General features: G+C 46.2%; 1 protein-coding gene and 1 long non-coding RNA gene across 4 annotated transcripts in view; both read right to left on the bottom strand.

Annotated features, from left to right (window-relative positions):
• The window catches only part of PSMC2 (proteasome 26S subunit, ATPase 2), a 20124-nt gene continuing 1805 nt past the window's right edge, over window positions 1-18319 (bottom strand). Inside the window, exons 1-12 of one of the 2 annotated variants that reach the window (XM_037889197.2) lie at window positions 13119-13375; window positions 10609-10646; window positions 9895-9976; window positions 6352-6451; window positions 5416-5547; window positions 4577-4649; window positions 4354-4449; window positions 3964-4128; window positions 2043-2130; window positions 1128-1330; window positions 375-471; window positions 1-293 (exon numbers count right to left, since the gene is read on the bottom strand). In XM_037889197.2, coding sequence (XP_037745125.1) covers window positions 136-293; window positions 375-471; window positions 1128-1330; window positions 2043-2130; window positions 3964-4128; window positions 4354-4449; window positions 4577-4649; window positions 5416-5547; window positions 6352-6451; window positions 9895-9976; window positions 10609-10646; window positions 13119-13188 — 1302 coding nt within the window. In that variant the 5' untranslated portion in view covers window positions 13189-13375 and the 3' untranslated portion in view covers window positions 1-135. Of the gene's footprint in view, window positions 294-374; window positions 472-1127; window positions 1331-2042; window positions 2131-3963; window positions 4129-4353; window positions 4450-4576; window positions 4650-5415; window positions 5548-6351; window positions 6452-9894; window positions 10012-10608; window positions 10647-13118; window positions 13376-18319 lie in introns of those variants that run through there. The other variant, XM_043551990.1, reaches the window with a different exon arrangement.
• The window catches only part of LOC119565074, a 3473-nt gene continuing 863 nt past the window's right edge, over window positions 15710-18319 (bottom strand). For both annotated transcript variants that reach the window (XR_005223794.2, XR_006292389.1), the window contains exons 2-3: window positions 17721-17838; window positions 15710-16418 (exon numbers count right to left, since the gene is read on the bottom strand). This is a non-coding gene — a long non-coding RNA (uncharacterized LOC119565074). The remainder of the gene's footprint in view (window positions 16419-17720; window positions 17839-18319) is intronic.

Consider the following 18319-nt stretch of genomic DNA (forward strand, 5'->3'; position numbering starts at 1 on the left):
TCATTTGGAATGATGTATTTTATTTCTAGACTCAGAATGCAATTAGACAGCAAACACACCCTGAACAGTTATTCAGGCTTTTTGTTTAATAGCAAGATTAATAAGAGGAACATATTTTCCTTTAATTTCAGCAACTTAGTTGTAGGTCATGTATCTGGGCGTAGCACTGAATTTGGCATACGACTTAATGACTTTGTTCACAGCTTCTAAGAAGTCTTTCTCCGTAGCAATTTTTCGACGTGCTCTGATGGCAAACATGCCTGCCTCTGTACAGACACTGCGAATTTCAGCACCTTTCAAAGAAGAGGACAGATGGATTTAACACCTGCACATTGCACACTTAAACAGCGTACAAGTCATAGGATTCAACTTACCTGTGCTATTAGGACACAGTCGAGCCAACAACTCAAATCGTATGTCTCTTTCAACGCTCATTGAACGAGCATGAATCTTGAATATGTGAGTTCGTCCCTAAAAAATACAGAAATTGGAGGGTGTGAAAGGAGATAGAGCAGTGCTACTCAAAGTGGTGGTCTGTGGACCGGTGCCGGTCCGCGAGCCATTGGCTGCCAGTCTGCACGCACATTGGAAAAACAAATTGCCGGTCCCCCACATCAGATAGCTTGAGAAGCACTGAAGTAGAGTTCTCAGCCTGTGGAACACCCCTTCAGAGGGGGAGACAGTCTTGTTTCCTACTCCACCTACTGGTAGGAAACCATAACACTCTTTCTGAACTGGCCTATTTGAGTAATAGAAAGCAAACAGTTTGTGGCACACAATAAAGAAACTAATTAGAAGTGCTCTGACAAGTCATCACAAGAGATCTCCTCTCTCCTACTGCAAATCAAGAGAGGAGGGGGCTAGAACTTTATAACCTACTTCCTGACTTGGTCTAATAGAGTCTGGATTTGTTGAGTTGGGAGTACACTGCAAAGCACAGCTACTGTTCGGGGCTTTGCCTATGGGGATGGACTCTCATGCTTTTTTTGCACATCTGAACTTCAAGTGTACAGCTCCTGGAGAGGTGGTTGCATTCTCGCTCTCTAAACTGCAGCAGAATATTAAAGTATGAAACAACTATTGCTTTGCTCTCTGTTTGCTTAGCACTGAAAACAAGCAGTTCTAACCTCAAGATCAGGTAAGCTAAATTCAATCTTCCTGTCCAGTCTCCCGGGCCTCATCAGTGCTGGATCCAAAGTATCAGGTCTGTTTGTTGCCATCAGCACTTTAATATTGCCTCTTGGATCAAATCCATCCAGCTGGTTGATCAGCTCCAGCATAGTACGCTGCACTTCATTGTCTCCTCCAGCCCCATCATCAAAACGAGCACCTGCAGAGACACCATTGCACGTCAAGATGTGGAAAAGGCACTTCTGTAGTGAGGATAAATCCCATTGCAGTTACCAAGAAACAAATGAAGGATATGTTATATCAACAGTCACGGCTGTATATGAATGCAAGACAATTACCAAAACAAAATGGTTTATCCATTCTTATCTGGAATGCATCATCTTCAGCTAAGAGGAAGATAAGCAGGCAAAATATTTTTATCCCTTGTCAGAGAGATGGGTATTGCTATCTTTGATGAGGAACACATCTACTTTTCTTAGGTTTACAAAATCCATATGATTTTCCCCAAAGCAAAGTTTACATTCAGTTTAATTTTTTGTTAAATGTTTACGAAAAATGTTTAAGAATTAAATTGTACAGTAACTTGGTTGTACCGTATTTGTAAGAGATCCTGCCTTAAGTTTAGTCACTTTGTATTTTGATTATAGAAATAAATGACTTCAGGATTAAATGTGTTCAGATTTTATTAACTATTTCTTAATAGTTCCTTCTGCAGTAAATATACCTGAACTGAGGTTAAAGTAACAGTTTTCCTAAGTTTTAATGATTTACAAAGCTGTGATTTATGGAATGCAAGTCCTAATAACAAGGAATTACAATGTGAAAAGAGAATCATAAAATCAAGGACTTGGCACGTAATTTTTTAAAGTTCACTATATAAAGATTAAAAACAATGCATGCTGCAAGCATACCTCCAATGGCATCGATTTCATCAAAGAATATGAGACAAGCTTTCTTAGTTCTGGCCATTTCAAAGAGTTCACGAACCATTCGAGCTCCCTAACAGAGAGGATAAGATTTTGTTACAGACAGGCTGGCTCAAGATTTTAAAGCAAACAGTGAAGCTTTCCAAGTGGTAATCATAAGTTTCCAATTATGAAACAATTCCTACTTTTTGATTTGCACATATCTGTGCAACTCTGGCAGCTTTGGGTGCCCTCAGGATACTTTACCCTGGGCTTACACAAGCACCAACACAGCGATTTTAGATTTTTTTTTTTTTTAAGTTCTTAGGAGTTTTGTACTGGTGGACGCTTCCAAACCAGCTGCCCTGTAAAATAAAGGTCACTACTTTTGAACGTCAACCAGTAGTAGTACAAGCTGCCAACACTAATGTTTCACTCTAATACAGTGCTTTTCATCCCCAGATCTCAATATGCTTTGCAAAGGTGGTCAGTATCATTGTGCCAATTTTACAGCTGGAGAAGTGGAGGCACAGGGAGGTGAAGTGATTTGCCCAAGGTCGCCCAGCAGCCAGAAGCAGAAATAGAACCCAGGTCCTTTCGTGTCCCAGGCCAGCGTTCTGTCCATTATGCCACATACAATTCAACCCTGAACTACAGAGACCACCTACATGGGTGGGGCAGGTAGTTCAAGTTTTACATCTATCCTCTCTTAGCTGCTACTATGAGCCAGCTATCATGGTGGTTTTTGATAGGGACATTGTCATCTCTTTCATACAAGCTACTGACCAACTACCAAATGATAACTTTTGGCTTCCAACGTGACCTTGGAGCAAAAGGCATCATATGTAATCACCAAACTTCTCACCTATCTGGTTACCCTTGTACAGTCTACACCAGGGGTGGGCAAACTTTTTGGCCCAAGGGCCACATAGTGGTGCGAAACGGTATGGAGGGCTGTGTAGGGAAGGCTGTGCCTCCCCAAACAGCCTGGCCTCTGCCCCCTACCCGCTCCCTCCCACTTCCCGCCCCCCTCAAAACTCCGACCCATCCAACCCCTCCCCCCCCGCTCCTTGTACCCTTACCGCCCCCTCCCAGGACCCCCCTCCCCTAACCACCCCCTAGGACCCCCCCCCCATCTAACCCCCCCCGCCCAAATCTCCACCCCATCCAACCGCCCTCTGTCCCGACTGCCCCCCGGGACCCCTTACCATGTCGCTCAGAGCAGCATATCTGGCTGCTGCGCTGCCCGGCCAGCGCCAGACACACTGCCACACTGCCCTGCATGAGCAGGCAGCCCTGCCGCCCAGAGTGCTGCCCACGCGCGGCGTACCTGTGGCGGGGAGGGGCCGGGGGCTAGCCTCCCGGGCCAGGAGCTCAGGGCCTGGGCAGGACAGTCCCGTGGGCCGGATGTGACCCGCAGGCTGTAGTTTGCCCACCTCTGGTCTACACAGTGGCATACACCTACTTTATCCAGTGCTGCCATGAACTGGTGCACAGTTTGAGAGTATGGAGCAGCAACCTGGTTATAGGTCAAGAACATATACCCAAAAAAAACCCCCAAAACCGCTACAAGTGTCACAAATTTTAGGAGTACTCCATTCACTAGAACTGTGTGAGGCTACAAAGGGTTTGAGTCACTTCTGTGAGAAGCTAATGACAATTCAGGGTGGGATTTTCAAACCATTCAGTGCTGACCTAATGCCAATGAATGTTTTTCAAAATTTCAGATGTAGAGTAACAAAGATTTTAAGATTTCACTATTTTAGGGTTATCAGACTATTACCTGCAATTATTTGTTTGATAGTTTTTATGCCTCCTTGAGTCTACGAAACTTAGTTCATTCAGCCGCAATGTCTATTAAAATACTTGGCCTCCACCACTAGGAGTCTGCAGTTTGCTCCACCTTTTACATAGTATTTGGTATTACCTCTCCTACATACTTCTGCACCAATTCAGATCCAATCACTCGGATGAAGCAGGCATCAGTCCTATTAGCAACAGCACGGGCACAGAGGGTTTTGCCTGTACCAGGTGGTCCAAAGAGAAGTACTCCTTTGGGAGGCTCAATCCCAAGGTTAACAAACCTCTCAGGCTGCGAAGGGAAGAAACAGGAGATAGAATCTTTATGTGAAGATCGGTGATAAATCAGTTTTGCGAATGAAATAAAAAATAAACCAGTCCATTTTCACTGAAAAGCTACTTTTAGGTTTGCTGGGATATTTACATTCAGACATCTCAGTACTTGGAAAGGCATGACAAGTCATCATATGAAGAAAATGTTATCAAAACATTGAGTCACAATCTACGAGTTACTTACATGAAGCAAAGGGGTTTCAACCACCTCTCTCAGCTTTTCAATCTGTTCTTTGCAACCACCAACATCGCTGTAAGTGACATCAGGTTTTTCCTCTACCTGCATAACAAACAGATACGTGCACATTTGAACAACTTGCTATTGCAATAGCAGAATTCAGCCAGAGAAGTCAACATTTTAAGTTAAGCAAGTTTGAAAAAACACAATAAGCAAAGGGAGTTCTTACCTGCATCATAGTAACTGTTGGGTCAATCTTTGGAGGCAAGGGGATATGGATCTGATACTTGTTTCTGTCCACACTGGTGGGAAGGTGTAAGAACAGCATTATTTTCATTTTAATACTCCTCACACGAACACAACTGAACTATAATTTAAACAAAAACCCTCTGTAATGTGAAGGGGATAAAATCCTGCTGGTTCTCTTTTCTCCAGTATCAGCCTGAGCCCATCCCTACAAAATTGAGATTTCCCATGGAAAGGAATTCCAAAGTCTGTTTTGAAAAAGTAGAAACAGCATTTTGGACATTTGGAAACAGTTCCAAGCTGCCCAAAGCCGCAGCAGATCACCAAGCAGGCAGTTGGGAAGCCTAGGCATCCATGGCTTCCAGGCTGCTGAGAAGTCACAAGCCTGGAACCCCAAGTGCCAAGGAGCCGCGAGCCTGGAGTTCTCTGCTCTCTATCAGCCTGCAGAAGTGTTTGGAGCCTGAAAGCCTGGGCCGTCAAGAGGTGGGCAGGCAAGCTGGCAGGAAACCAACAGTTTTGAAACCTGCCTGGCAGGAAAGTTTCCATCTGAACCCTGCCTGGTTTCTGTCAGAATTTCATCCTGCAGAACATTCCAATTTTGACAAATCAGCGTTTTCCAATGGAAAACATCAGAAAAGTTTCCCATTAACTCTACTACTGTGTATACAATTACATTTCAGTGATATCAGATTACACTTAACCAGTGAATAGGATTGTTTGCAGAAAACTAAACCGTGAGACTAAATCATTACACCTTAAAGGAAAGGAAGCTTCTGTCTACAGTTAGACTTACTTATCTTAGAAGTCTATGTCTTTACTTACCCAACTCTCATCCCCTCTTCAATGTCAGTAGGTGCTACCTGATCGCTGAGGTCCACCACAAATTTGGCAAATTGTTTGACATTGATAATGTACTTGGGATCCTCGGAATCTGCATTGATTATCTTCGTACACCTAGCAGAAAAGACAGTTAACTAATGCAGGCCACGAGTTAGACACATGAAGCTTCTTGTTACTTCCACAAGCATCAATCAGTTATTAAAGATGCTTGGTTTGTACTCTAAGTGCCTTTATGAAATCATATAGCTACGGCTACTATTTTGTCATGGATATTTTTAGTAAAAGTCACAGACAATTAACAAAAATTCACGGAAGCCGTGACCTGTCTGTGACTTTTACTAAAAATGTCCATGACAAAACGGGGAGGGAGGAGGGTCCAGCACCTTGCCCTGCTGTGGCTGGGAGCTGCAGGGGTCCCCCGCATCCACGGGGACTGGGTAGCTGCCAGGACATTCCCCTCCACCGCCCGCGGCAGCTGGGTAGCTGCCAGGGGATTCCCCCCACCGCTGGTGGTGGCAGGGGTACCCCGCAGCTCCTGGCCACCACGGGAGGTAGGGGTACCCTGCAGCTCCCAGCAGCTGCGGGCTGAAGTCATGGAGGTCTGTGAAAGTCACGGATTCCATGACCAAATCGTAGCCTTACATATAGCTAGTATGTTTGTGATTTTATTGTTGTAGTGCTGTAACTCATAATTCTATCACTATTCCAACTATGGCATGCTTCTCATATTTCACAAAGGTTAACATCTGAGCACTTAGATACCACAATGAGTGGCACCTTAGAAATACATAAGAATCAATTTAAGTTTTTACCAGGTGTCATGTGGGAAGAAGGCAGGTGCTGCAAATAGAATTATAAATACTATGTATTTTATAATACCACATAGCTCAAATGACAGGATCCACGGAACATACACACCTGGCTACCTGTAGTGGCTGCTCACTTTGGAGAGTTTGCTTATCTGCAGCCAGATCCCAGAGGGCAGGAGGGGCCAGGCCTGTGTCTGACTCCTTGATCCCTACATAGAAGATAGCACAGTTAGAAGGAAAAGCCAGTTCACTGATCACATCAACAATACTTCACTCTCAGTGTTCTACAAACATTACCCACCAGTCACATCAGAGAAAAGAGCATATGCTGAGAGGAAGCTTTTACAGGTACTTTAAATGTGACTTGCAAAGGGAAAACTGCGGGATTTATGCCAGTTTATTTCATGATGTTCCAGAAACAGAGGCTAAAAAGCTCCCGCCCCTGTATATATTTTTGTATTAGAAACTCAGGTCTTGTCTACCTTGTTCTTGCTTGGCAGAATTTATAGACAACTGGAGAACTAGTACAATTACAGTAAACATACCAGAGAAGTTAATCCTGATTTAGAGGGAAAGTGATTTTTATTCAAACTATTGAATAAAGCCCACCACCACGTCCAACATAAAAACAGGGAAGATAGAACTCAATATTCCTGGTATTTTTAATGTATTTTAAAAAAAAAAAGGGGGGGGAGGGTGTTTAGTGACTTTTCTGGCTTCTTTACACACCATAAAGCAGCAGAAGAGGGCATAAATCCAGATTTCCCACCTCCCCTTTGCAGATCACCTTTAAGAGTCTTAAAGCCAAATCTGGAGCTTAGATACGAAGTATATATGAAACACAAGCATAGTATCCAGTTTTACAGGTGATGGACATTTGATCAAGAAATCAGAAATAGGCCCTTAACATGTAAGAGATCCATGACAGAATATTTTGCTTCATAGAAGATGTGATTTAATGAAAGCATAACATGGTGAACTTAGTTATAATGCACATAGAGTCTCAGAGTTTAAGGCCAGAAAGGACCATTAAATCATCTAGGCTGACCTCCTGTATATCATAGGCCATTAACACCGCCCAGCACCTGCACACTAAACCCAACCACCAAAATTAGACCAATGTACTACAGCCCACAGGAGACTAGACTATCCTGTGCCACAGGCAGAGATTTGGAAGGACTGAGGTGTACCAGTGCCTGAGTCCCTGCAATGGCAGAGAAATGATTACATGAGATATACCCAAATAATACTGGCAATTGACCTGCACCAACAAGCTGCAGACAAAGGGGAAAAACACCTATGGTCACTGCCAATCTGACCCGAGGAAAATTCTTTCCTGACACTACACTTGGCCATCAGTAGGACCATGAGCATGTAAGCAAGAACCAGCCAGCCAAGCACCTGAGATAGAGAATGCTTGGTGCCACCTCAGAGCCACTTGCCCTCCCCGTTCAAGGTCATCCCCAGCTGTGGCCATCCCTGATGCTTCAGAAGATGATTTAAAACAACTTTCACAGAACACATTGGGGAGGGAGTTGGAATTTCTCCCTGTCCCCTGCCTTTGATTGGCTGAAACCCTGAAGGACTAGTTTTAGGACCATAAGACAAACTGGAAGTGAGCCCCAGGGATGTTGAGCCATACCCGCTACCATCACAACCAACCGGGTCATACAACTGCACTCATAAATTTGTCCAGCTGTCTCTTAAAATGAGTTAAGTTGTTTGCCCCTACACCTCCTATTAGGAGGCTGTTCTAGAACCTTACCCCTCTGATGGTCAGAAAACTTCTAATTTCCAGCCTGAATTTGCTCATGGCCAGTTTATACCCATTTGCTCTTCCACCTCTCCACCCTTCCTGGTATTTACCCCTAATGTATTTATAGAAAAAAATCATACCCCACTCAGCCTTCTTTTTATGAGACTACACAAGCCAAGCTCTTCTAGTCTCCTCTCATAATATAGGCTCTCCATTCCCCAATCATCCTAGTAGCTATTCTCTGCACCTATTCCAGTTTAAATTCATCTTGCGTAAACATAGGTGACCAAAATTGTACACAGCATTCCAAATGAGGTCTTACTAGGGCTTTCTATCGTGGCATTAATCTCTCTCTCTCCTGGAAACGCCTTGCCTAATCATACTTCCTATGATCACATTTGCCTTTTTCATAGCTTCATCACACTGGCGGCTCATAGTCATCCTGTGATTAACCCACACACCCAGGTCTCCCTCCTCTTCTGTCACTTCCTACTGATGAGTAGAGCCCTGCAAATCCACGGATACCCGTGGACCATTTTTGCAGTTAGTGGATCAAATGCAGATACAACTGCACAGGGCTCTACTCACCGGCGGTGCCTGGCCCGTGGCATCCTGCTTGAGGTCATTACTAAAAATATTAAATAAGATTGGTCCCAAGACTGATCCCTGAGGAACTCCACTAATAACATAACTCCAGTTCAATAATTCACCTTTCAGCACAACCTGCTGCCTACTCCCATCTAGCCAATTCCTTATCTACCTTACAATGTTGTACTGATCCCCTCTTCCCTCATTTAACTAATACTTTCCCATGTGGTGCTGCGTCAAATGCACTTCCCTTATCTAAAAAAAAAAAATTGGTTATTTTCTCAAAGAAGGAAATCAGTTTAGTCTGGCATGATCTACCTTTGGTAAAACCATGCTGCATTAACTCCTCTTTACCAATTACCTCTGTGAATTTAACTATTCTTTCCTTCATGATTTGTTCTAAAACCTTGAATACTACTGAGGTCAGATTAACAGGTCTGTATTTCCCAGCTCACCTTTTTCCCCGTTTCTTAAATACATGTATGATGTTGATTATACTCCAGTATGATCCCCGGATAGATTTATTAAAAATTCTTGCTATTGGAAAGCAGTAACATATGCCAGTTCTTTCAGTATTCTGAGATAGAAACTGTCTGGTCCCCCCAAATTGAGAACATTAAACTCTTTACATTCTTCTTCCACCTCAGATGTGAAAATTTCCATTTCTAGACACTCATTTCCATCAGCTATATTGCCTTCATGCACATTTCATATTAGCATTGTTATTGAAAACTGAGGTAAAATATTCATTTAGTTTTTGGGACATACATAAATTATCTTTAATCTCCTATCCCCCCCCTCCTAGTGCATAGTGGCCCAATCTCATCCTTCCTTGTACTTTTTATTTATAACACAAAATAAATAAGAAGAGGGTTTTTTTAATAATTTCCTTGACAAAAACTAATTCAGCTTGGCTTTTAGCAATTCTCACTTTATTCCTGCATTTACTAACCTCCAGGATGTAGCTTTCTTTGCTAATCAACCCCTTTTTCCATTCCCTATAGGCTCTCTGCTTACTCCTAATAACCTTTTTGATATGGTTATTCATCCAGCTGGGTCTTGAACATTTCCATACAAGTTTATTTTCCCCTTTCCTGGGATGCAAATTTTAGATAGTTTTTGTTTAGTTGACTTGAAAAAACTCAAAGCCTCTTCCGCATTTAAGTGCTTGAGCCCTTCAGTCCGGGGACTTCTTTAACCCTTTCCCTTAATTTTCCAAAGTCTGCTCTTTTGAAATAAAAAAATCACAGTTGTTTACCTGGTTTTGATTTTCTTAAAGTAAAATTTAATAGAAAGATAAGCACTTACCAGTGAGCTCATTAATTTTCTTAAGTAGCTGCTGAATATCATCTTCTACCTGCTTAATCTGCCTTGAGTATGTGCTCTGGCCCTGGAACAGAAGAATAATTGTGTGCACTTCAGTAACTTAAGAAAAACATGTACACATATTTATGTATATTAGACAGTTACTATGTTCTGTTGAGATGGTCAATATAGTTAATTGTTAACTTCAGAGATTAACTTGACCTTGATCTGTAGTTTTTTAAGTCAGTATCTGGCTTGAAAAACAGTACTGATATTAAAACACAGAGTCAAATGGTCCATTGTTACATACACGAGCCAAAATAGACGTAAATTATATTAATTTATTCTCACATTCAGGCCCATTTCATTTACACTAAGGCACAAAAAATTCTCTAGAAGTATAAATGAAATTCAGGCCACTGATAGTCAGATATTTTAAAACAGAAATACAAGAAATTGCAAACTTAAGTTATTTGGTCATAGTTCCTTCACAGACCAGTAATATTTAAATCTGTAGGGGTTTTGTTGTTTCTGGGGTCGGGAGAGAATGCTTTAAGGGAGAGAGGTTGCAGAGATGGAGTAAATTTTAAGGAGGAAGAGGGAAACAGATTTACTGATTTTTTCCAAAGAAGATCAGTTTCGAAGATACTGTTGATTCAGTTAGTTAATTAGATTTTCATGATTTTCTTTACCATTCTAGTTATGTAGGGTACTTACATAGGTTTTCAGCAAGGCAATATCCCCTTCATCCAATGCTGAAACAAGATACACAAGAATTAGCTTTCAGTTGTAAGAACAAAATTAAATGTATCTAATTTTGTTTCTAAAGATATGAATTCACACACCCATAGAACCCCTTTGATATGGGGAGGAGGGAGGGTTGCTGTTATTTTGTTTTTTTTAAACACTAAACCAGAGTACTGTGCAATAAAGCTAGATATCCAAGGACAAGCAAGAGTTAGACAAGTTCTCCAGCTACTTACAGGGATGAAGTAGTACTGCATTGTTATTTATCACACACCCACAGTGAGTTAGGCATCTCAGTGACCAACATGAAAGCAGTCTGTCCAAAAGAGTTTATGAGCTAAAGAGTCTATATATAAACAAGGGACTGGAGAAAAGGAAGTAACAAATAAGCAAACTGATCAAGTTCTGCTTCTTGACAGTCTCAACAATTGTCCAAAATCCAGATGTCATTTGTGCTGACACTAACCTCTCATAGATACTTGTACAACTGTACATACCTAAATGCATACTTGAACACCAAGTAATTGATTACCAGCATAACGCTGGATTTCAGGGGTGGGAAGAACAGGACCCTATTTCAAAATCTAAGACACTCTTGTGCTGAAGTTACCAACAAACAAGGAGTAGGAGTCTTTACATCAATACAATCATTTGATTGTTAGAGGGCAGGACATGAGACAAAGGTTTTGCTGGTGAGATACAGAGGTCCCCCCAAAAGCATGATTCCCTCCCAGTTTATTCAGTGCTTGACAGCAAAGTAGATAGCGTTGGTGCGTGAGCACAGCCACAAACATGTTTGCTACACGACGCTCACATTTCTGAGCGATCCTCACTGCAGACAGCACTGGGGGCTGATATTTACTCAAATACTGCTTTTTCCATCAGCAGATCTCCAAGTGCTTCACAACCGTTAATGTAGTTATCCTCCCAATACCCCTGAGAGATAGGGAAGTGCTATTACCCCTGTTTTATGGCAAGGGAATGGAGGCCTGGACAGATTAAGGGTGGGATCCACAAAGGTACTTAGGTTCCTAAACCCTAGATTTAGGCACCTAAGTCCCAAGGAACTCCCATCAAATCCTGCATACACCTAAGCTCCAGAGCAAATCATGAACCGGGGAATGATAGGCATTTGGCCTTATCTTACATGAGAGTCCCAATCCACCAAGCAGCCTCTGAGCACACCTACCGGATCAGGTCCCACTCAAAATCTGGCCAGAGAAGGAGGAGGAGCTGGTAGTGCTGCAGCCCACCTTCTCAATACATAGATAAATCATGAAATAGTCACTGGGTTAGAGAAAGTCCAGTGGTTAGGGCACCCACACAGGAAATGGGAATTCTAGGGTTCAGCCCTGCCCCCGTTCCAATATCCACACTGGAACACCTTCAACTGGAGAGACTGACAGAGCCCCACATGAGAATATCCAGTAGCTCGGTGGTTAGCGCACCCACCAGAAAGATGAGATTGGAACAGGGATACCCCACCTTTCAGGAGAGTGCTAATACTGGGCTAAAAGTTATAAGGTGCACACAACCCCCTGTTTTGTGGAGTGAGGCAGACACCTAACTCATTGCTGGATCCACTTTGCTAAGTACTTTTCCCCCAGCCTGGACTTAAGCACCTATCTTTGAGAGTGGTGGGGTTTAAGGTCATGCTCTCTGGTTAGCGTCTCCCATTGACTTGGGCAACAACCTGCCTAGCATGCCGAGTTTGTGTGTCGCATTCATAGCCCCGTCTCTCCCCCTGCTCATGGTATAACGAGAGTAGGACCCAAACTCGAGCTTCGTAGAGTTCAGTGATTTTCTCCACACTGCGATGCCCAACTCCCTTTGAAGATCCCACCCTTGAGGGTAGGTCGACATGGGGATAAAAGCCCTGCGGCACAGCTGCCCTGGCACACACCAGCTGACTCCAGCTCCGGGACTCAAGTTGCGGGTCTAAAAATTGCTGGGTAGACGCTGGGGCTCAGGCTAGAGCCCAAGCCCTGGGACCCTCCACTCCCACGTCTACACCACCTTTTTTCAGCCCCGGAGCCCAAGCCCAGTGAGCCCGTGCCAGCCGCAGCGTAGACGGACCCGAGCGAGCAGCCCAGGGGGCTGGCAAGTCACACGGGAGACTGGGGAAGGCTGGGCAGCTCCTGGCCCTTCAGAAGTCAAGTGGGACCCGGAGTCCTGGGCGCTGCCTGCACTAGCCGAAGGAAGTCACAGGCTCGCTCCGCGGCTCGGCTCCCTGCCCAGCTCGCAGGCCCCGGGGCGCTCGGCGGGGCTAGACACGGCCCGGCACGGCCGCACAACCTGCCAGCTCGAGGCCCCGCGCGGCTGCGGGTGTCTCCGGCGCAGCGAAGCCCGGGGGGGGGGGGGGCGGGCACCGGGAGAAGGGCCCCGGCAGAAGGGGCGGGGGCGGGATAGAGGCCCCCGGATGCCCCGCAGCCCGGGCTGGGGCGAAGGGGGTATGAGGCCGCGGCCGCCCGGCCCCTCACCGCGGATGGGCTTATCCTCCTTCTCCTCCTCCTTGGTTTTGCGCTGATCGGCGCCCAGATAGTCCGGCATGCCGGCGGCCACACAGACCCCCTCAAGCGTCTCCTCCCGGTCCCGACGCACTGCGCAGGCGCCGCCCCGCCCCCGGATGCATTACACAGCACCTCACCCGGCTTCCGGTCCGGCCGGGCTGACCCGGGGCCACAGGTCCCGTCCCGGAAAGCAGCCCTGCGGGGGGCAGTATTCGGTGCAACCAGCCGGAAGACGGAAGCGGCCCTCGTGCAAGCGGGTTCTGTTCCCCCAGCATCACTTCCGGTAGAGAGGGAGTGGTGCCGCAGAGCTCTCTTCCCCCGCCCTCGACTCCCAGCCAGCGGGGTTCCTGCGCCTGCTTGTCCACACCCCACACGAGGCAGCCTGCCCTGCTTGCTCCCCGCGTGCCCTGGTCCCCGCTCCAGCCCCTCAGGGGAAGCAGGGCTGCAGGAAAACAAGGCACCAGCATTAGGCCTGCAGGGGGCCCCTAGTGTGCAGCTCCCAGTGCAGCCTCTCGGGGACCCCAGCTGCAGCTTGGCTTAAAAACCATGAGCGTTTTAAAAATTCACATTGGGATCTTTTCTTTTGCCTTCTGCTCTGAGCCCTCAGGTGCAGGGAGCTTTTGCCTTTTCAAGCCCCCCCACCGCCCCGGACGTCTGGATTTTTTTTATTTTGGGTAGTGAAAGCTGAGATTCTCCTGTAATCATGTGACTCCAGGAGCTGGGACTTTAAGCAAAACACCAAATATTGTAAGGCATGATAGTGGGCAACGCTGAACTTCATGCTTCGATTCAGTCTCCCACCAACTCCAGCTGTAACTGTTTCGTACTTGACAAAGCTGTTTTTGAATTCTGCATCTAGAAGGTTTTCAGGCCTGAAACGTTTATTGGTCACACACACAATCACCACAGTTTGTGTCACAAGCAGCACATTATTATTTTATGAGAACGCTGGGTGCACAACTGACCAGGCTAGGCTATCACCCACTATGACTCTTCGGGGAATTTGTGGGGCTACCACATGTAACCTTCTTGACCAAAAACTACAGCAGTTGAGATGGGCCTCAAGCTGCACAGAGACAGCATTTGACGCAATTTTATCTTGTGACTGCAATGTTTAAGTGTTTGTGGGGGTTTGAGGGCTTTTTTAAAAAAAATACGTTTCATTATGTTTTCTAAACAATTTTTACTAGCTTGACGAAGTACTTTGTGTAATAGAATGCTAAACTATATTATGATCAACCACTAGTTGGCACCATGTGTAACATACCTTATTTAAGCTCACAACAATTACCTGGCAGTGTATTAAAGGATCTTATAGAACAGGGGTTCTCAACCTTTTTCTTTCTGAGGCCCCCCATAACATGCTATAAAAACTCCAGGGCCCAGCGCGGGTTGTGGGGGGAACTCAGGGCTCTGGGCTGAGGGTTTGGGGCATAGGTGTAGTTTGACTTCTAGGGCAGGGGCAGGGGCCAGCAGGGCTCAAGCCAGCTCTGCATGGTGGGGTCTGGGGAGGGAGCACCACCTCCACCCCGACTCATATCAGGAGCCCACCCACCTGTCTGGGTTCTGTGTGCTGGGAGGAGCACAATCAAAAATTATAACTCAAAGGTGGGGTGCTCAGCTCAGAAAGTTTGAAAACAGCTCAGGATGCAGGGAGGGGGTAGCTAGGGACTGTGTGGAGGCAAAGGGGTAGCTCAGGGTGCAGGGAGGGGGGGTAGCTAGGAGCTGTGTGCTGGGAGGGCTCCCCTGCAGTCCCTGTTCCCTGAGGGCTCTGCCAGCCACAGAGCCGGGTTGGGAACCGAGGAACAGCTTCAATCCCTAGCACCAGCAGCAGCAGGAGATGAGGGAACACCGCGGCTGCCTGCTCCATGGCACCAGCCAGAGCAGCAGCTGTCCCGCACTGCCAGGCTCTGGCTTCCCACCTCCGAGCTGACCAGGGGGCAGGGAGAGAAGGAGGTGGAGGGGCGGTTGGAGCTGCCCTGGGACTGCCCTGCTCTTGCACTGGACTTTAGGGTGAGAGGGCAACACCCACGTGTCCTCCCAACTCTGCCCATGGCTCAGAGCTTCTGCTCCTTGGGGAGCACCAGGGCTTTGGAATTCAACCCTGCTGCTCCTGGCTTCAGCCCAGCAGGGGGCACTGGGGATCAGGGCTTCAACCCCATGGGGGGCACCGAAGACCAGGCTCTGGGTTTTAGCCGTGGGGCACTGCAGCTCAACTGAAAGGGTTCGCGGACCCCTATGGGGCCACACCCACCCGTTGAGAACCTCTGTCATAGAAGACACATCTCTAGTGTCTCTCTTTGCGAAGGAAGATCTGTAGCCAGTCCATATCTAGTGCAGAAGCCTGACCTGCTAATAGCAGTCCTGCAACCTACAGTGAAGAAGACATACATGACATGGTGTCAAGAGTAAGCTAATGCCATAGGAGAAGGAAAACAGAAATAAACATTCTTCACTGCCCCAGAGAACTTCAGCTTTTGATTGTTCATCCAGAAGGTGACATAGAAGCAACATTTTGCAAGATTTCGCATTACTACAAAACTCCATAAGGAAACTGGAGATATTCAGGTATCATCTTTAATTTATGCTATGGGGAAGCAGAGCACATTAAAAAAAATCTTTTACCTTTACTGAAGACAGTCAAAGAGTTTTGCCTATGTTTGATGCATAGTTTATACCTCAGAGAAATGTGGTTTATGAAAGAGTATGTTTGCACCAGAGAATTCAGGAACCAAAAGAAATGTTGACTCTTTTATAAGAGATTTTCTTGCATTGGCTGAAAACTTTGTTTTTTTGGCTGCAAAACAAGAAAATATCAGAAACAGGCTAGTTACTGAGTTAACAGACAAGAACCTCTCACAGCAACCACAATTAAAGACAGACTTAAATCTAACCACTGCTACACAGATAGCAATGCGGTCAGAACTAGTCAGACAGCAGAACAAGAGACAGGAGCAATTTGAAAAATGTGAAATAAGCTTAGAAGCTGTAAGCAGTCACACCAGGAGCGCTAGAAACCATTACCATAAAAGCCCTGAGGATAAGGACAAATTCCAGGCAGACTACAAATGCTTTCAAGCTAAATGCACAAGATGTGGAAAATTTCATAGCTCAAGAGATGTGTGTCCAGCTAAAGGTGAAATATGTAACAAGCATTCAAAATATGGACACTTTGCAACTGTTTCTCTTATTTGGCAATTAGGCAATTGACTGTTGCAGGCAGCCAATATCCATTGTTTCTCAGATCTATCACAAGTGATGACACAGAGCCTGCATGGAGAGAGAAAATGAATCTTCATGGAAACTCAGAAGCAGACGGAACAGTCATATCAAAAGAAACATATAATTCTCCTTTCAGAGCTGAAATCAACTGACATAGCCTTGACTAGCTCTGGAGGTATTCTGAACTGCATGGACTAGTTCACCACATAAACAACTTAAAGACAAAAACTTTGCATAAAGTGTTCATGTGATCAAAGGTTCAAAGACCAACAACTGCCTCAGCCACAGCATAATAGCCATGATAGTCCTAGTGAGAAAAGTGGAAAACCTCAAGAGAATTTAGATAATGGACTTTAAAAAGGAGATCCAGTACCAATAACCTCAACACAATCAGTGGCAGATTAGCCACTGGGCCCACAGGCTTCCACCAACTGGGAGGCCAAAGTATGGCAGGGGGGCTGAAGTGAGGAGGGGGAGGCTGATGGGGTGGGGGGTATACGATGGTTGGTTCTGAGCAGATGGGGGTGAATGCTAGGAGGGTGAACTGAGGGCAGTGGGGGTCAATGAGGTAGGGGGAGATGAACTGATGGGTTAGTAATTATGCGGGCTGCGGGGTTGAAGTGAGGGGGAGCCAAATTGAGAGTGGTTGGGTGGGGACAGAAGTGAGGGGGAATTGGAGGACAGGATCAATTGCTGGGCAGGAGATGGGCAGATGTGGGGGTGAGAGTTCCTGCAACGGGGTCAATATCACTTTATCCAGTACATGTGGGAGAGTGGGCAACACTAATTGTTAGAGCCCTGCAAATCCACAGATATCCACTTTATATCTATGGAACATTTTTGCAGATCAGATACGAATACAAATTTTGTATTTGTACAGGGCTCTACTGATTGCCACATGCACACGCCCTTTGGGGGTGGGACAGGCGGAGTTCAAAAATCAAGAGACTGACCTAAAGCAATATTTCTTTTTAAATCTCATGATTTTTTGGACTAATCATGATTTTTGGGGGTCTGACTCATAATTTTTGATGGCTTGAAGTTGACAATACCACATGAACAGAGAAGACTGCTTCTTGGGGCACAGGTTGTCCCAAGCCACTCTGCATCAGCTAAGCTCCTTCCCCACTGAGCTCACTGAGAATGCATGGATTGTTTCTCCCAGCACCATTACTGGCTCTGTCCCCATGTCCCCTTACTCCTGGCGGAATTCTATGCCATGCACGCATGCAGATTTCATGTCCCCCATAGATTTCTTTGCTTCCCTGAAGAAAAATGACTTCTGATATGGAAGCAGCAAGCGCGGTAACGCCCCCGTCCCCAGCAGCATGGGTGTGTCATTTCAAGTACCTGGAGCAGCGAGGGGGGCAGGGCTATGGATGCTGTGATTGGTGGTTCATACCCTGTGCCAGGCTCAGCTCCTAGTCCCGGCCCAGCTGGACTGGGGAGGACGGGATTTGCTCTTGCCCTGCAAGGAGTGGATGTGGCTGGGTCAGACCTACCCCTAGAAACCGCCCCTGGCTGCAGGAAGCTCTGCACACCCACACCCCTATTTCTGCCCCCATCGCTCTTTGTTTGCCCAACCCCCATGCATCCAGACCCGCATACCCAGACCCCACTCCGCTGAGCCTCACCCCTCAGCACCCAGAAACCGCCCTCCCCCCCCAACCAAGCCTCCTCACCAGAAACCCCAGCTCACCAAGCCTCACCCCCTGCATCTGGAGCTCCCTGTATCCAGATCCCCTGCCAAGCCCCACCCCCCCACACATCAGGACCCCCATCGAGCCTCATCCCTGCATGCAGACCACACACCCCAGAGCCCTCCGCACTGGAACTCCCACCCCACTGAGCCCCAGCCAGCTTCACCCAGATTCCCATCCCACCAAGCCCCACTCCCCCAGCACCCAGACCTCCTGCTGAGCAGCAGTGCTGGAACAATTTTTATAGGG

The sequence above is a fragment of the Chelonia mydas genome, chromosome 1 (genome assembly GCF_015237465.2).
Source record: "Chelonia mydas isolate rCheMyd1 chromosome 1, rCheMyd1.pri.v2, whole genome shotgun sequence".
In the NCBI taxonomy this organism is placed as follows: Eukaryota; Metazoa; Chordata; order Testudines; family Cheloniidae; genus Chelonia; species Chelonia mydas.